A 20145-nucleotide genomic window follows, 5' to 3' on the forward strand; every position below is an offset into this window, starting at 1 on the left:
TATACAAAACAAAACGAACGTGAAGCTATGAGACACGAGTACTGACAGGCAACTACACATAGACAATAACCCACGAAATACCCAAGGAATATGGCTACCGAAATATGGTCCCCAATCAGAGACAACGATAAACAGCTGCCTCTGATTGGGAACCAATCTAGTCAACCATAGATATATAAACACCTAGACATTGAAGAACCCCTAGACAAAACAAAAACTACACAAACCACCCCCGTCACACCCTGACCTAACCAAAATAATAAAGAAAACAAAGGTAACTAAGGTCAGGGCGTGACATCATGTAAATTATCTCTCCCTTATCACTGTCATGTTAATTATCTCTCCCTTACCACTGTCATGTTAATTATCTCTCCCTTACCACTGTCATGTTAATTATCTCTCCCTTATCACTGTCATGTTAATTATCTCTCCCGTATCACTGTCATGTTAATTGACTCTCCCTTACCACTGTAATGTTCATTATCTCTCCCTTACCACTGTCATGTTCATTATCTCTCCCTTACCACTGTCATGTTAGTTATCTCTCCCATATCACTGTCATGTTAGTTATCTCTCCCATATCACTGTCATGTTAGTTATCTCTCCCTTACCACTGTCATGTTAATTGACTCTCCCTTACCACTGTCATGTTCATTATCTCTCCCATATCACTGTCATGTTAGTTATCTCTCCCATATCACTGTCATGTTAGTTATCTCTCCCATATCACTGTCATGTTAGTTAGGTAGGTTAACACATGAAAGGAACACAGTGGTATAAAGGATATTGGGGCCAAAACAACATCTTAGCTTGTTCTCCTGTATGTGTGCTGTGTAACACAGCCTCTGTTTGAAGTGTAGACATTAACCCCAAGGTCTGAAGCCTAGACATTAACCCCAAGGTCTGAAGCCTAGACATTAACCCCAAGGTCTAAAGCCTAGACATTAACACCAAGGTCTGAAGCCTAGACATTAACTCCAAGGTCTGAAGCCTAGACATTAACACCAAGGTCTGAAGCCTAGACATTAACACCAAGGTCTGAAGCCTAGACATTAACCCCAAGGTCTGAAGCCTAGACATTAACACCAAGGTCTGAAGCCTAGACATTAACACCAAGGTCTGAAGCCTAGACATTAACACCAAGGTCTGAAGCCTAGACATTAACCCCAAGGTCTGAAGCCTAGACATTAACAACTAGGTCTGAAGACAATCTCATATCTCTGCACTGATTAACCAGTAGGGTGTGATGTTGGACTTCTTTACTTCGTTGCTACTTTCCGGTACCTGAAGAATTTCTGGCTGTGCATCAAAGCCGTGATGTACCATGGGTAAATTGTGACCGACTGACTGATCTACAAATAATATTGAGTAGTTATTTATGATGCAAGGTGATTTGTAGATTAGTCAGTCTCTGTGTCTGTGGAGCTGAATGTACACGTAGAGAGGGTGTGGTTAAAGTGTTTCACAACCACGATGAATAGATGTGAAACTAAAAGCTGTTTCCTAATTTTTACACAGGATTAGGTAAGGATCCGGTGTGAGAGATGGCGTCTACAGCGTACGTAGAGGAACTAACCTGTTCTGTGTGTCTCTCTCTCTTCACTGATCCAGTCAGCCTCTCCTGTGGTCACTCATTTTGTCGACAATGTTTTACAAACTTTCGGAGAACACAGAATCTGTGTCCTCATTGCCGGGCTAGAATCTCAACAGCTGAGGGAAATCTCTCAACCAACCACATTCTGAAGAGCTTGGCCGACAAAGCTAAAGAGGAAGCAGTACGCGACAAGAAGACAAGGGTGAGTTTTTTACATTTCACATTTTAGCAGATGCTTTTATCCATAGAAACTTACAGGAGCAATTAGGGTTAAATGCCTTGCTTAAGGGCAAGGCATTTAACCCTTTTCACCTAGTCGGCCCGAGGATTCGAACCAGCAACCTTTACGGAAAATATATTACAAGTCAGCATTTTTGCACATTTCATTCACTACCTGTGTTTTGTATCCTTTATTCGGGATGTTATGGAGAAAATAATAATAATAATTCATTCCGCTTATTTTTTCTAAGGGGACTGAGTGGTTGTGTCCAGACCATGACGAGAAACTGAAACTATTCTGTGAGACAGACCAACAGTTGGTTTGTGTCATATGCCGGGACGGGGAGAAGCATGACGGGCATAAGTTTAAACCTATCAAAGAGGCAGCCTCAGCTAGGAGGAGGGAATTAGATGAGGCCATTCAGTTCCACACTAGGGACAACAGCTCCGTGGAGCACCTGGCCAAACAACAGGAAAAAGAGATGACAAAAACCAAGACTAAGTCCTGTAAGCTGAGGACTCAAATCAGCAGCCAGTTTGAAGAGATGCACCAGTTTCTGAAGAAGAGGGAAGATCAGATAAAGAATGAGTTGCAGGAGAAAGAAGAGAAGACCTTGAAGAAGATGAGAGGGAATTTAGAGAGTATGGAGTTGATACTGTCAGAGAGGAAAGAGAAGGAGGTGATGATGAAATCTGCTCAGAACATCCCGGACAGCGAGGGTTTCCTGCAGTGGTGGAATAAACGGGTCTTGTCTGAGGTGGAGGCACTAAAGAACAGGGACATGCCACCACCAGAACTTCATGGGGAGGACACGACTGAGACGCAAGGAGCCACCAAGGAGCGTCCATACAAGTCCAGGGTGGATGACCTAAAGGTGACACCTGTCTCCCTCTCTCTGGGGCCCTATGAGTCTCACCTGCAGTTCTTTGTGTGGAAGGAGATGCTGCAGGTAATCAATCCTCTACCAGAGAGACTAACACTACAAACAGTGAGTCAGAAACTGACTATCTCCAATGACCCAGAAATGTGGAATCAGCTCATTCAGCTCGACATCAATCACAACAATCAAAATTACTGAGTAACAGTTCGTTCAGCACTGGACAACACTGCTGGGAAATAGAAGTGGGAAGTGGGGCTTTCTGGGAACTCGGAGTTTTAAAAGCTGTGGGGGTTTTTTGGTTCAAACTTTTTGGTTCAAAAACAATGTGTCTCAGGTATAGAAATAAAAAATATACTGTTCACGGTATGGGTACCGAAAAACAAATCCTTTTAAGAGATACACCTCGAAAGATAGCTCTATACCTAAGTTGTGCAGCCAAGGAACTCTCTTTCTACAATGCAGATGACATGTCGCTTCTCTATACTCTAGTCTGTTATTGGGAAGACGTGTCAGCCTATTTCAACATTGGTGAATGTGATGGAGTAGATTCTGACCCCCTGACAGTCTGCTGGTATTGATCTGCTTATCATAGACCCCCTGACAGTCTGATGGTATTGATCTGCTTATCATAGACACCCTGACAGTCTGCTGGTATTGATCTGCTTATCATAGACCCCCTGGCAATCTTCTGGTATTGATCTGCTTATCATAGACCCCTGGCAATCTGCTGGTATTGATCTGCTTATCATAGAACCCCTGACAGTCTGCTGGTATTGATCTGCTTATCATAGACCCCCTGACAGTCTGCTGGTATTGATCTGCTTATCATAGACCCCCTGACAGTATGCTGGTATTGATCTGCTTATCATAGACCACCTGACAGTCTGGTATTGATCTGCTTATCATAGACCCCCTGGAATCTGCTGGTAATGATCTGCTTATCATAGACCCCCTGACAGTCTGGTATTGATCTGCTTATCATAGACCCCCTGACAGTCTGGTATTGATCTGCTTATCATAGACCCCCTGACAGTCTGGTATTGATCTGCTTATCATAGACCCCCTGGCAATCTGCTGGTAATGATCTGTTTATCATAGATCCCCTGACAGTTTGGTATTGATCTGCTTATCATAGACCCCCTGACAGTCTGGTATTGATCTGCTTATCATAGATCCAGTCACATCAAAGTAAAACAATCTACAAGTAATTTTGACACACAAAGTGGCAGAAATGTGATATTGGTCATGGATTGATCAGAATCAAAGGGAGTTTTGACATGCTTCTCTAAATGCTTTCGTTAAACACACATCATAGTGTCTCACATTTTATTTGACATGCCACCTGTACATTTACTTTTAAACCTTTAACTTTTCAAAACTGCATTAAGGGAATTACTGAATGACACTAGGGGGCAGAGGTTTTGATTAGGATTCAGATTTTACATTGAGTTAATGAGATTTTACATCAACACAACCCTGTGATATAAACAATGTGTGTTTTGGGTTTAACGCTTTACTATCTTGTTAATATGCATTTTTGTACATATATCAAATTATTTCATACTCGTTGACTTGTGTTTTTATAATGAACAATGTCTATTTTAGATTAGGGTGAGGCTTTTCATAACGTTTATCATCTTCCTCACCTTCACATATTTATTATAGCTTGTGTGCAGAGAACTTGACAAATAAAATGGTCTATTATTTAACCCTGATTTTGTTTAATTAGTGTATGTGCCTTTAAGCCAATTTGATTTACTGTGAACTAGTTGCAGTAGCCAGGTTGGACACGGTTAATAACACAGTCTCAAAATGTTTTGCATGTCAGCAGTCAAGCTGTCAAGATTTTGGACTTTCAAGAAGCAACATGTCTCCAGCCACATGTAACTGGTAATATAATATAATAACCAGCCACTATCCTAGCTAGGGGGTGTAACTCGTAATATAATAACCAGCCACTATCCTAGCTAGGGGGTGTAACTCGTAATATAATATAATAACCAGCCACCATTCTAGCTAGGGGGTGTAACTCGTAATAAAATAACCAGCCACTATCCTAGCTAGGGGGTGTAACTCGTAATAAAATAACCAGCCACTATCCTAGCTAGGGGGTGTAACTCGTAATATAATATAATAACCAGCCACCATCCTAGCTAGGGGGTGTAACTCGTAATATAATAACCAGCCACTATCCTAGCTAGGGGGTGTAACTCGTAATATAATATAATAACCAGCCACTATCCTAGCTAGGGGGTGTAACTCGTAATATAATAACCAGCCACTATCCTAGCTAGGGGGTGTAACTCGTAATATAATATAATAACCAGCCACTATCCTAGCTAGGGGGTGTAACTCGTAATATGTAAACTAGTATGCAGACTACTATTACTGATACCAGCTTCTATCCTCTCACCATGCAGACTACTATTACTGATACCAGCTTCTATCCTCTCACCATGCAGACTACTATTACTGATACCAGCTTCTATCTTCTCACCATGCAGACTACTATTACTGATACCAGCTTCTATCTTCTCACCGTGCAGACTACTATTACTGATAGCAGCTTCTATCCTCTCACCATGCAGACTACTATTACTGATACCAGCTTCTATCCTCTCACCATGCAGACTACTATTACTGATACCAGCTTCTATCCTCTCACCATGCAGACAACTATTACTGATACCAGCTTCTATCTTCTCACCATGCAGACTACTATTACTGATACCAGCTTCTATCCTCTCACCATGCAGACTACTATTACTGATACCAGCTTCTATCTTCTCACCATGCAGACTACTATTACTGATACCAGCTTCTATCCTCTCACCATGCAGACTACTATTACTGATACCAGCTTCTATCTTCTCACCATGCAGACTACTATTACTGATACCAGCTTCTATCCTCTCACCATGCAGACTACTATTACTGATACCAGCTTCTATCCTCTCACCATGCAGACTACTATTACTGATACCAGCTTCTATCCTCTCACCATGCAGACAACTATTACTGATACCAGCTTCTATCTTCTCACCACGCAGACTACTATTACTGATAGCAGCTTCTATCCTCTCACCATGCAGACTACTATTACTGATACCAGCTTCTATCCTCTCACCATGCAGACTACTATTACTGATACCAGCTTCTATCCTCTCACCATGCAGACAACTATTACTGATACCAGCTTCTATCTTCTCACCACGCAGACTACTATTACTGATAGCAGCTTCTATCCTCTCACCATGCAGACTACTATTACTGATACCAGCTTCTATCCTCTCACCATGCAGACTACTATTACTGATACTAGCTTCTATCTTCTCACCATGCAGACTACTATTACTGATACCAGCTTCTATCCTCTCACCATGCAGACTACTATTACTGATACCAGCTTCTATCCTCTCACCATGCAGACAACTATTACTGATACCAGCTTCTATCTTCTCACCATGCAGACTACTATTACTGATACCAGCTTCTATCCTCTCACCATGCAGACTACTATTACTGATACCAGCTTCTATCTTCTCACCATGCAGACTACTATTACTGATACCAGCTTCTATCCTCTCACCATGCAGACTACTATTACTGATACCAGCTTCTATCCTCTCACCATGCAGACAACTATTACTGATACCAGCTTCTATCTTCTCACCACGCAGACTACTATTACTGATAGCAGCTTCTATCCTCTCACCATGCAGACTACTATTACTGATACCAGCTTCTATCCTCTCACCATGCAGACTACTATTACTGATACCAGCTTCTATCCTCTCACCATGCAGACAACTATTACTGATACCAGCTTCTATCTTCTCACCACGCAGACTACTATTACTGATAGCAGCTTCTATCCTCTCACCATGCAGACTACTATTACTGATACCAGCTTCTATCCTCTCACCATGCAGACTACTATTACTGATACCAGCTTCTATCTTCTCACCATGCAGACTACTATTACTGATACCAGCTTCTATCCTCTCACCATGCAGACTACTATTACTGATACCAGCTTCTATCCTCTCACCATGCAGACTACTATTACTGAAACCAGCTTCTATCCTCTCACCATGCAGACTACTATTACTGAAACCAGCTTCTATCCTCTCACCATGCAGACTACTATTACTGAAACCAGCTTCTATCCTCTCACCATGCAGACAACTGTTACTGATACCAGCTTCTATCTATTGGGTTAAACATTGTATCTTTTCATCATGTACATTTGTGCTTTTGATGTTGAGGTATTCTGTAGTTAGAGAGAGAGAGAGAGAGAGAGAGAGAGAGAGAGAGAGAGAGAGAGAGAGAGAGAGAGAGAGAGAGAGAGAGAGAGAGAGAGAGAGAGAGAGAGAGAGAGAGAGAGAGAGAGAGAGAGAGAGAGAGAGAGAGAGAACCGAGATATTGAAGATCTGTGAGTATTAAAAGTAATTTAACGATGGGGAGCGGGAGAACAAATGTAATAATATATAAATGTTTTACTATAAATGTTCTTTTTCACAAACGGTAATAGACTACATAAAGCATACCACATTTTTAAACAGCCTAATATTTATACTTTTTTTGCTAATTAAAAGTCGGAACAGCCTTTAAAAGGTTTCCAGACATCATGTCCTTCTCTCTGTATCCTCTGTACGGGTCAGTTAATGACAATAAGCGGAGTGATAATCACAGAGACGTTATTTAGCCAATATGTGATAGACAGCGGGATTGAGAAAAACAAAATAGAACAGACACTCTGTGTCGTGAGTTCATCCAACCTGTGTAGTGAGTTCACCCAACCTGTGTAGTGAGTTCACCCAACCTGTGTAGTGAGTTCACCCAACCTCTCTGCTGATTGCTGCCCCCTGCAGACAGGAAGAGGTAACTGACAGTCGACTGTATGTGAACCGTGGGTTTAGTCTGAGGGGTGATGGGATGGCCGAACCAGAGGTTTACGTCAAACTGTGGTGTTCAGGTCAGCACAGGCAGACCCGCTGGATCACTACCTATGATCCACTTTGGCATACACATTTCAACTTTAACTATGTAAACACCCAGTCCTCTCTAGAGCTCCAGGTGTGGGATAAGGACCCAGGGGAACGTGACGATGACCTCCAGGGTGGGTGTTCTGTAAACCTGGAGCAGGGGAGCCACGTGCATAGCTGTGGACTCAGTAATGGGAGTTTCACATTCTCTTACACATTAACTTGTGACAAACACCTGACTGGTGATAAATGTGACCAATATTACCCCTCCCCAAACTAGAGGGGAAATCAGTTGTGACATATTGCATTGGAATTAGGATGTCACATAATATTACTGAACCATTTAAACCATTCACCTTGAAGAACATCCTACGATTCATGAAAATGAATGAATATACTTTTGTAATTATACATTGTAACCACAACGAGTGTAATGTTACCCACAGTGTAATGTTACCCACAGTGTAATGTTCCCCACAGTGTAATGTTTACCCACAGTGTAATGTTACCCACAGTGTAATGTTACCCACAGTGTAATGTTCCCCACAGTGTAATGTTCCCCACAGTGTAATGTTACCCACAGTGTAATGTTCCCCACAGTGTAATGTTACCCACAGTGTAATGTTCCCCACAGTGTAATGTTCCCCACAGTGTAATGTTCCCCACAGTGTAATGTTACCCACAGTGTAATGTTACACACAGTGTAATGTTACCCACAGTGTAATGTTACACAGAGTGTAATGTTACCCACAGTGTAATGTTACACACAGTGTAATGTTACCCACAGTGTAATGTTACACACAGCGTAATGTTCCCCACAGTGTAATGTTACCCACAGTGTAATGTTCCCCACAGTGTAATGTTACCCACAGTGTAATGTTACCCACAGTGTAATGTTACCCACAGTGTAATGTTTACCCACAGTGTAATGTTACCCACAGTGTAATGTTCCCCACAGTGTAATGTTCCCCACAGTGTAATGTTACACACAGTGTAATGTTACCCATAGTGTAATGTTACACACAGTGTAATGTTACCCACAGTGTAATGTTACACAGAGTGTAATGTTCCCCACAGTGTAATGTTACACACAGTGTAATGTTACCCACAGTGTAATGTTACACACAGTGTAATGTTCCCCACAGTGTAATGTTACCCACAGTGTAATGTTTACCCACAGTGTAATGTTACCCACAGTGTAATGTTCCCCACAGTGTAATGTTCCCCACAGTGTAATGTTTACCCACAGTGTAATGTTACCCACAGTGTAATGTTCCCCACAGTGTAATGTTCCCCACAGTGTAATGTTACACACAGTGTAATGTTACCCACAGTGTAATGTTACACACAGTGTAATGTTACCCACAGTGTAATGTTACACAGAGTGTAATGTTACCCACAGTGTAATGTTACACACAGTGTAATGTTACCCACAGTGTAATGTTACACACAGTGTAATGTTACCCACAGTGTAATGTTTACCCACAGTGTAATGTTTACCCACAGTGTAATGTTCCCCACAGTGTAATGTTACACAGAGTGTAATGTTACACACAGTGTAATGTTAACCCACAGTGTAATGTTCCCCACAGTGTAATGTTACCCACAGTGTAATGTTACCCACAGTGTAATGTTCCCCACAGTGTAATGTTACCCACAGTGTAATGTTCCCCACAGTGTAATGTTACCCACAGTGTAATGTTCCCCACAGTGTAATGTTACCCACAGTGTAATGTTACACACAGTGTAATGTTCCCCACAGTGTAATGTTACACAGAGTGTAATGTTACACACAGTGTAATGTTAACCCACAGTGTAATGTTACCCACAGTGTAATGTTCCCCACAGTGTAATGTTACCCACAGTGTAATGTTACCCACAGTGTAATGTTCCCCACAGTGTAATGTTACCCACAGTGTAATGTTACCCACAGTGTAATGTTACACACAGTGTAATGTTACCCGCAGTGTAATGTTACACAGAGTGTAATGTTACCCACAGTGTAATGTTACACACAGTGTAATGTTACCCACAGTGTAATGTTACACACAGTGTAATGTTACCCACAGTGTAGTGTTACACAGAGTGTAATGTTACCCACAGTGTAATGTTACACACAGTGTAATGTTACCCACAGTGTAATGTTACACACAGTGTAATGTTCCCCACAGTGTAATGTTACCCACAGTGTAATATTCCCCACAGTGTAATGTTACCCACAGTGTAATGTTACCCACAGTGTAATGTTACCCACAGTGTAATGTTTACCCACAGTGTAATGTTACCCACAGTGTAATGTTACCCACAGTGTAATGTTTACCCACAGTGTAATGTTTACCCACAGTGTAATGTTCCCCACAGTGTAATGTTACACAGAGTGTAATGTTACACACAGTGTAATGTTAACCCACAGTGTAATGTTACCCACAGTGTAATGTTCCCCACAGTGTAATGTTACCCACAGTGTAATGTTACCCACAGTGTAATGTTCCCCACAGTGTAATGTTACCCACAGTGTAATGTTCCCCACAGTGTAATGTTACCCACAGTGTAATGTTCCCCACAGTGTAATGTTACCCACAGTGTAATGTTACACACAGTGTAATGTTCCCCACAGTGTAATGTAACACAGAGTGTAATGTTACACACAGTGTAATGTTAACCCACAGTGTAATGTTACCCACAGTGTAATGTTCCCCACAGTGTAATGTTACCCACAGTGTAATGTTCCCCACAGTGTAATGTTCCCCACAGTGTAATGTTACCCACAGTGTAATGTTACCCACAGTGTAATGTTCCCCACAGTGTAATGTTACCCACAGTGTAATGTTACACACAGTGTAATGTTACACACATTGTAATGTTACCCACAGTGTAATGTTACCCACAGTGTAATGTTACCCACAGTGTAATGTTACACACATTGTAATGTTACCCACAGTGTAATGTTACCCACAGTGTAATGTTACCCACAGTGTAATGTTACACACAGTGTAATGTTCCCCACAGTGTAATGTTACCCACAGTGTAATGTTCCCCACAGTGTAATGTTACCCACAGTGTAATGTTACCCACAGTGTAATGTTCCCCACAGTGTAATGTTACCCACAGTGTAATGTTCCCCACAGTGTAATGTTCCCCACAGTGTAATGTTACCCACAGTGTAATGTTCCCCACAGTGTAATGTTACCCACAGTGTAATGTTACACACAGTGTAATGTTACCCACAGTGTAATGTTACCCACAGTGTAATGTTCCCCACAGTGTAATGTTACCCACAGTGTAATGTTCCCCACAGTGTAATGTTACCCACAGTTCACTGTGTAACAAGTTGAGTACAGCCCAAATTCATATCTCCAAACAATGTTAAATGACTCTGTAACATACACTGAACAAAAATATAAATGCAACATGGGAGTTCACTGAGTTACAGATCATAGGAAATCAGTCAATTTAAGATTTCATTAGGCCCTAATCTATGGATTTCACATGACTGGGAATACATTCATTAGGCCCTAATCTATGGATTTCACATGACTGGGAATACATGCATTAGGCCCTAATCTATGGATTTCACATGACTGGGAATACATTCATTAGGCCCTAATCTATGGATTTCACATGACTGGGAATACATGCATTAGGCCCTAATCTATGGATTTCACATGACTGGGAATACATTCATTAGGCCCTAATCTATGGATTTCACATGACTGGGAATACATTCATTAGGCCCTAATCTATGGATTTCACATGACTGGGAATACATTCATTAGGCCCTAATCTATGAATTTCACATGACTGGGAATACATTCATTAGGCCCTAATCTATGAATTTCACATGACTGGGAATACATTCATTAGGCCCTAATCTATGAATTTCACATGACTGGGAATACATTCATTAGGCCCTAATCTATGGATTTCACATGACTGGGAATACATGCATTAGGCCCTAATCTATGGATTTCACATGACTGGGAATACATTCATTAGGCCCTAATCTATGGATTTCACATGACTGGGAATACATTCATTAGGCCCTAATCTATGGATTTCACATGACTGGGAATACATTCATTAGGCCCTAATCTATGGATTTCACATGACTGGGAATACAGATGTGTTTCTGTTGGTCACAGATACATTTTTTAAAAACAATTAGAGACCTGGATCAGATAATCAGTCAGTATTTGGTGTGACTACTATTTGCCTCATACAGTGCGACACATCTTCTTCACATAGTGTTGATTAGGCTGCTGATTGTGGCCTGTGGAATGTTGTCCCACTCCTCTTCAATGGCTGTGTGATGTTGCTGGATATTGGCAGGAACTGGAACACGCTGTCGTACAAGTCAATCCAGAACATCCTAAACATGCTCAATGGGTCTGGTGAGTATGAAGTCCATGGAAGAACTGGGACTTTTTTCAGCTTCCAGGAATTGTGTACAGATCCGTGCGACATGGGACTGTGCATTATCATGCTGAAACATGAGGTGTTGGCAACGGATCAATTGTCACACCCTGACCTTAGTGTTCATTGTTTTCCTTGTTATTTTGGTTAGGTCAGGGTGTGACATGGGTGATGTATGTGTTTTGACTTGTCTAGGGGTTTTGTATGTTTATGGGGCTGTATCTTTTCCAGGTCTATGGTTGCCTAGATTGGTTCTCAATTAGAGGCAGGTGCTTAATCGTTGTCTATGATTGGGAACCATATTTAGGCAGCCATGTTCTTTGGGTATTTTGTGGGTGATTGTCTTCTGTCTTTGTGTCTATGCACCAGATAGGACTGTTTTGGGTTTTTCCACATTTGTTGTTTTGGTATTTTGTAGTGTTTATGGTCTTTATTAAACATGTTATACTCTAACCACGCTGCGCTTTGGTCCTCTCCTTCGTCCACAGAAGAAAGCCGTTACATGAATGGCACGATAATGTGCCTCAGGATCTCATCACGGTATCTCTGTGCATTCAAATTGCCATTGATAAAATGCAGTTGTGTTAGTTGTCCGTAGCTTATGCCTGCCCATACCACAACCCCACCGCCACCATGAGACACTCTGTTCACAACGTTGACATCAGCGAACCGCTCGCACACACGACATCATACACGCCATCTACCATCTGCCCGGTACAGTTAAACCGGGATTCAGCTGTGATGAGCACACTTCTCCAGCTTGCCAGTGGCCATCAAAGGTGAGCATTTGCCCACTGAAGTTGGTTCCGCAGTTGGTTATGACGAGGAACAGCAGCCAGGTTAAAACCCTTGTGAGGACGACGAGCACGCAGATGAGATTCCTTGAGATGGTTTCTGACAATTTGTGCAGAAATTCTTCATTTGTGCAAACCCACAGTTTCATCAGCTATCCGGGTGGCTGGTCTCAGATGATCACTCAGGTGAAGAAGATGGATGTGGAGGTCCTGGGCTGGCGTGGTTACCTGTGGTCTGTGGTTGTGAGGCCGGTTGGACATACTGACAAATTCTCGGCTTATGGTTGACAAATGAACATTCAATTCTCTGGAAACAGCTCTGGTGGACTTTTTCCACATTTTGAAACGTTACAGCCTTATTCTAAAATGGATTAAATCGCCCCATCCCCCCCGCTCATCAATCTACACACAATACACACAATACTCCATAATGACATCACAATACCCCATAATGACATCACAATACCCCATAATGACATCACAATACCCCATAATGACATCACAATACCCCATAATGACATCACAATACTCCATAATGACATCACAATACCCCATAATGACATCACAATACTCCATAATGACATCACAATACCCCATAATGACATCACAATACCCCATAATGAATTGTCACGCCTGTTCCAGCTCTTCCTGCCGCTGGCGCTCGAGGGCTCTCCAGGATTACTCAATCAAGCCACCATCAGTACGCACACCTGCCTCTCCCCGTCACGCGCATCTGTGCTCATTGGACTCAGCTGAACTCTATTACTTGTGTTATTGCCTTCCCTGTATCTGTCTGTTCCCTAAGCTCTGTTCCCTGCTTCGGGACTGATGTTTGTCATATGTCCTTGTTCACCCGTGTGCTGACACTGTTCCTGTCGTGTTCTATGTCTGTTCCCTATTAAATGTTTGACTCACCGTACCTGCTTCTCCTGTCCGACGTCGGTCTTTACACACTATCCTATTCATAATCTGAAAGGAATAAAAACAACGCTGTCTTTCTCATTTGCATATTGTATTGAGATCAAATTATAAGTCAAACATTTGCTATCTTGAGAAGGAGGATAACACTAAGTTTAGTGCTTTTGTTCCTTTCTTATAAAAAGAGGGGAGGAGGACACAGAGATCTCTGAGAGAACAGAGATATTATATGGTGACTACTTTGAGGAGGACACAGAGATCTCTGTGTATGGATAGAAGAGAGAACAGAGATATTATATGGTGACTACTTTGAGGAGGACACAGAGATCACTGAGAGAACAGAGATATTATATGGTGACTACTTTGAGGAGGACACAGAGATCTCTGTGTATGGATAGAAGAGAGAACAGAGATATTCTATGCTGACTAATTTGAGGAGGGAACAGAGATCTCTGTGTATGGATAGAAGAGAGAACAGAGATATTATATGGTGACTACTTTGAGGAGGACACAGAGATCATTGAGAGAACAGAGATATTATATGGTGACTACTTTGAGGAGGACACAGAGATCTCTGTGTATGGATAGAAGAGAGAACAGAGATATTATATGGTGACTACTTTTAGGAGGACACAGAGATCATTGAGAGAACAGAGATATTATATGGTGACTACTTTGAGGAGGACAGAGATCTCTGTGTATAGATAGAAGAGAGAACATAGATATTCTATGGTGACTAATTTGGTAACTGGTGCAATTTATTACATTGAGACATTTCTTCATAGCAAACAATAACAACAAACACTGCCAACACCACCCACCTTCACAGTACCCTGTCAACAACACCCACCCTCACAGTACCATGTCAACACCATCCACCCTCACAGTAACCTGTCAACAACACCCACCCTCACAGTACCATGTCAACACCATCCACCCTCACAATACCCTGTCAACAACACCCACCCTCACAGTACCATGTCAACACCATCCCCCCCCCAAACCCTGTCAACACCACCCACCCTCACAGTACCATGTCAACACCACCTACCCTCACAATACCCTGTCAACACCACCCACCCTCACAGTACCATGTCAACACCACCTACCCTCACAATACCCTGTCAACACCACCCACCCTCACAATACCCTGTCAACACCACCCACCTTCACAGTACCCTGTCAACAACACTCACCTTCACAGTACCCTGTCAACAACACCCACCCTCACAATACCCTGTCAACAACACCCACCCTCACAGTACCATGTCAACACCACCTACCCTCACAGTACTCTGTCAACAACACCCACCCTCACAGTACCATGTCAACACCACCCACCTTCACACTACCCTGTCAACAACACCCACCCTCACAGTACCCTGTCAACAACACCCACCCTCACAGTACCATGTCAACACCACCTACCCTCACAGTACTCTGTCAACACCACCTACCCTCACAGTACCCTGTCAACACCACCTACCCTCACAGTACCCTGTCAACACCACCTACCCTCACATTAACCTTGCTCTTTCCATCTCCTAGATTCAGGGCCTCCAGTAGAGGCCCAGCGGTACATAGCTTCTCTCCCAAAGGAGTACACGTCCAACAGCAGTGACCCGTACCAGCAGTTCAACATAGCTTCTCTCCCAAAGGAGTACACGTCCAACAGCAGTGACCCGTACCAGCAGTTCAACATAGCTTCTCTCCCAAAGGAGTACACGTCCAACAGCAGTGACCCGTACCAGCAGTTCAACATAGCTTCTCTCCCAAAGGAGTACACGTCCAACATCAGTGACCCGTACCAGCAGTTCATTGACACTTATGGAACCCACTACATTCACCTGGTGGACCTTGGGGGGAGGATGAAGAGGGTGACTGGAATCCGCACCTGCTTGGCCACCCTGAACCAGGTGTCTGTGTCCCAGGTGCAGACATGTCTTAGTATGGGGTTGTCTGATGGCATGGGGTTGTTAAATGTGTTGAGTGGGCAGTGTTCAAAGGTCTTTAATAATGAAGACAGTATTACAGGTTATGACAAGGGTTTCCTGAGTCACAGCACTGAGGTGACAGGTGGGGATGACTGACACACTGCAATTTGCATACTGTGCCAATAGATCCATGGATGATGCAATCAGCCATCACACTGCACACTGCCCTATCCCATCTGGACAAGAGGAATACCTATGTAAGATCTCTGTTCATTGACTACAGTTCAGCGTTCAACACCATAGTACACTCTAAGCTCTTCATTAAGCTCGGGGCCCTGGGTCTGAACTCCGCCCTGGACTTCCTGACGGACTGCCCCCAGCTGGTGAAGGTAGGCAACGACACCTCCACTACAATCATCCTCAACACTGGGGCCTCACAAGGGTGCATGCTCAGCCCCCTCCTGTACTCCCTGTTCAACCGTGAATGCGTGGTCTCGCACGCCTCCAACTCGATCATGAAGTTTGCAGTCGACACAACAGTGGTAGGCCTGATTAGCAACAACGACGAGACGGCCTACAGGGAGGAGGTGAGGGCCCTGGTGGAGTAGTGCCAGGAAATAACCTCTCCCTCAATGTCAACAAAACAAAGGGGCTGATCGTGGACTTCAGGAGACATCAGAGGGAGCACGCCCCTATCCATATCAACGGGACCCCGGTGGAGAAGGTGAAAATCTTTAAGTTCCTCGGCGTACACATCACTGACCGTCTGAAATGGTCCACCAACACACAGACAGCATGGTGAAGATGGCACAACAGCACCTCTTTAACCACAGGAGGCTTGGCCCCTAAGACATCACTGACCGTCTGAAATGGACCACCCAGACAGACAGTGTGGTGAAGATGGTACAACAGCACCTCTTTAACCACAGGAGGCTTGGCCCCTAAGACATCACTGACCGTCTGAAATGGTCCACCCAGACAGACAGCGTGGTGAAGAAGGCACAACAGCACCTCTTTAACCACAGGAGGCAGAATAAATTCGGCTTGGCCCCTAAGACCCACACTAACTTTTACAGATGCACCACTGAGAGCATAAGGCTGTATCACCGCCTGGTACGGCAACGTCGCCGTCCGTAACTGCAGGGCTCTTCAGAGGTGGTGCGGTCAGCCCAGCGCATAACCTTGGGCACACTTTAGGACTCAAGGTGATGCGCTGGGCTGACCGCACCTCCTCTGCGTGACTTGGTTCATGACACCAAGGTGAGGGATAATCTACAAGCAGCTATTGGTCAGAATGTGACAGACAATGGGATTGAGAAAAACAAGACAGAACAGACACCTTGTGGGGTGAGTTCTCCCAACCTGTCTCCTGATCGCTGCCCTCTGTTGGTAGGGAGAGGCAGACTGACTGTCTTTGTGGACCGTGGGTTCAGTATAAGGGGTGATGAGTGCACCATGGGTATGGTCTGAGGGGTGATGAGTGCACCATGGGTATGGTCTGAGGGGTGATGAGTGCACCATGGGTATGGTCTGAGGGATGATGAGTGCACCATGGGTATGGTCTGAGGGGTGATGAGTGCAGGTCAGTACAGGGAAACCCACATTGTTAAAAACACCTGTGATCCATTTTGACATTGACATTTTGACTTTGGCAATGTAAACACCCAGTCCACTCCAGCGCTCCAGGTGTGGTATAAGCCCCTATATAAAGCTCCGCCTTATCTCAGTTCACTGGTCACGATGGCAACACCCACCCGTAGCACGCGCTCCAGCAGGTGTATCTCACTGATCATCCCTAAAGCCAACACCCCATTTGGTCGCCTTTCCTTCCAGTTCTCTGCTACCTGTGACTGGAACGAATTGCAAAAATCGTTGAAGTTGGAGAATTTTATCTCCCTCACCAACATCTGCTATCTGAGCAGCTAACCAATCGCTGCAGCTGTACATAGTCCATCGGTAAATAGCCCACCCAATTTACCTACCTCATCCCCATACTGTTTATATTTATTTACTTTTCTGCTCTTTACCTGCACATGACCATCTGATCATTTATCACTCCAGTGTTAATCTGCAAAATTGTAATTATTCGCCTACCTCCTCATGCCTTTTGCACACAATGTATATAGACTCTTTTTAAAAAAAAGAAAAAGAGTCGACTGTGTTATTGACTTGTTTATTCTTTACTCCATGTGTAACTTTGTGTTGCTGTCTGTTCACACTGCTATGCTTTATCTTGGCCAGGTCGCAGTTGTAAATGAGAACTTGTTCTCAACTAGCCTACCTGGTGAAATAAAAACTAAAATAAATAAACACAACCCCCCAGGTCAGTGATATATAAACACACAGCATGGGAACCATTATCATCACTGTCTAACGCTCCAGGTGTGGTATAAGCCCCTATATAAACACAACCCTCCAGGTCAGTGATATATAAACACACAGCATGGGAACCATTATCATCACTGTCTAACGCTCCAGGTGTGGTATAAGCCCCTATATAAACACAACCCCCCCAGGTCAGTGATATATAAACACACAGCATGGGAACCATTATCATCACTGTCTAACGCTCCAGGTGTGGTATAATCCCCTATATAAACACAACCCCCCCAGGTCAGTGATATATAAACACACAGCATGGGAACCATTATCATCACTGTCTAACGCTCCAGGTGTGGTATAAGCCCCTATATAAACACAACCCCCCAGGTCAGTGATATATAAACACACAGCATGGGAACCATTATCATCACTGTCTAACGCTCCAGGTGTGGTATAAGCCCCTATATAAACACAACCCTCCAGGTCAGTGATATATAAACACACAGCATGGGAACCATTATCATCACCGTCTAACGCTCCAGGTGTGGTATAAGCCCCTATATAAACACAACCCCCCAGGTCAGTGATATATAAACACACAGCATGGGAACCATTATCATCACTGTCTAACGCTCCAGGTGTGGTATAAGCCCCTATATAAACACAACCCCCCAGGTCAGTGATATATAAACACACAGCATGGGAACCATTATCATCACCGTCTAACGCTCCAGGTGTGGTATAAGCCCCTATATAAACACAACCCCCCAGGTCAGTGATATATAAACACACAGCATGGGAACCATTATCATCACCGTCTAACGCTCCAGGTGTGGTATAAGCCCCTATATAAACACAACCCTCCAGGTCAGTGATATATAAACACACAGCATGGGAAACATTATCATCACTGTCTAACGCTCCAGGTGTGGTATAAGCCCCTATATAAACACAACCCCCCAGGTCAGTGATATATAAACACACAGCATGGGAACCATTATTATCACTGTGGACTGAACCATGGTACTTTCTCCTTCTCCCTCACATTAACTTGTGACAAACCCCTGACTGCTCCTAAGCGGGACCGTTATGTCCCCATCCCAAACTAGAGGGGAATCAATCGAGAGGCGGATTACGGTGAACTGACAACCAGTGTTATTCTATCCTTTGAGGAGGAACCTAATCTCAGTCATGAGTCATATTTCCAAAAGTATATTTTCAGACATTTCCTTCTTGATGCTTCCATTAGATTCTTTACAACGTACAGGAGTCTGCATTCTGTTTAACGTTTTTATGAATGAACTTGACACAATTGTCAATTTTAACCTCTAGTATCTAGTCCATGCCTTTTAACTTTTTGTTTTAACTCTTTTATAATCTTACATTATATATAAAATAACTATTGATCTGTTCAGGATTTTCCTGTCTTTTGTTAAAATCTATACATCTTTCCCCTGTCCTGTGACGTCTTTCGTGTCAGATATAATATAAGATGAATATCTCATCATGTCTGTAGTTTCCACCTTGTTTGCCAAAGGCAGACACACACACACACACACACACACACACACACACACACACACACACACACACAAACACAAACACACACAAACACACACACACACACACACAAATTGCTTAATCAGCGTTATTCTGAGTTGAGTGGACTTCAAAAGGACAGACGCTGAGCTAATGTGTGTTTACTCAACAAACTCAGCTCAAAGTCAGTTGAATTTCAACAAGTTTGTTCAGTAAAATAGTCCTGTTTGTTCAAAACAGCATTTTCATTGTCCTACTTAACCAGCAGGTTGATTTTCAGAATTGTTTGTTTCAATACCTGTGTTTTGGCATTTACTTTGATTGGTTGATTAATCATGCTACACAATAAATAGCATACCTTTATCAAAACAAATCTAGTCTGTTAGTAGATGGACTTATTGCTTATGGCTGTTCCAGTCTAAACCAATTATCTCGTCTCAATAACACAGGCGGCTGGTGGCACCTTAATTGGGGAGGAAGGGCTCATGGTAATGGCTGGAGCGGCATACATGGAATGGCATCGAACACGTTTCCATGTTTTCA

At 43.2% G+C, this 20145-nt stretch overlaps 1 protein-coding gene across 1 annotated transcript; it reads left to right on the plus strand.

The window, feature by feature from the left end:
- Positions 1 to 221: 221 nt before the first annotated feature.
- On the plus strand, positions 222 to 4409 carry LOC109884459 (nuclear factor 7, brain). The gene is made up of 2 exons (XM_020476426.2): positions 222 to 1796; positions 2065 to 4409. The coding sequence occupies exons 1-2, from the start codon at positions 1545 to 1547 to the stop codon at positions 2890 to 2892; spliced, it is 1080 nt and encodes a 359-aa protein (XP_020332015.1). The 5' UTR covers positions 222 to 1544; the 3' UTR covers positions 2893 to 4409.
- Positions 4410 to 20145: the final 15736 nt, after the last annotated feature.

The sequence above is a fragment of the Oncorhynchus kisutch genome, linkage group LG24 (genome assembly GCF_002021735.2).
Source record: "Oncorhynchus kisutch isolate 150728-3 linkage group LG24, Okis_V2, whole genome shotgun sequence".
NCBI classification, from domain to species: Eukaryota; Metazoa; Chordata; class Actinopteri; order Salmoniformes; family Salmonidae; genus Oncorhynchus; species Oncorhynchus kisutch.

Excerpts from the sequence above, each read along its gene's own strand:
- LOC109884459 (XM_020476426.2), top strand. The coding sequence starts at position 1,545 with ATGGCGTCTACAGCGTACGTAGAGGAACTAACCTGTTCTGTGTGTCTC. Across the intron at positions 1,797-2,064 it reads TACGCGACAAGAAGACAAGG|GGGACTGAGTGGTTGTGTCC; the intron begins GTGAGTTTTTTA and ends ATTTTTTCTAAG.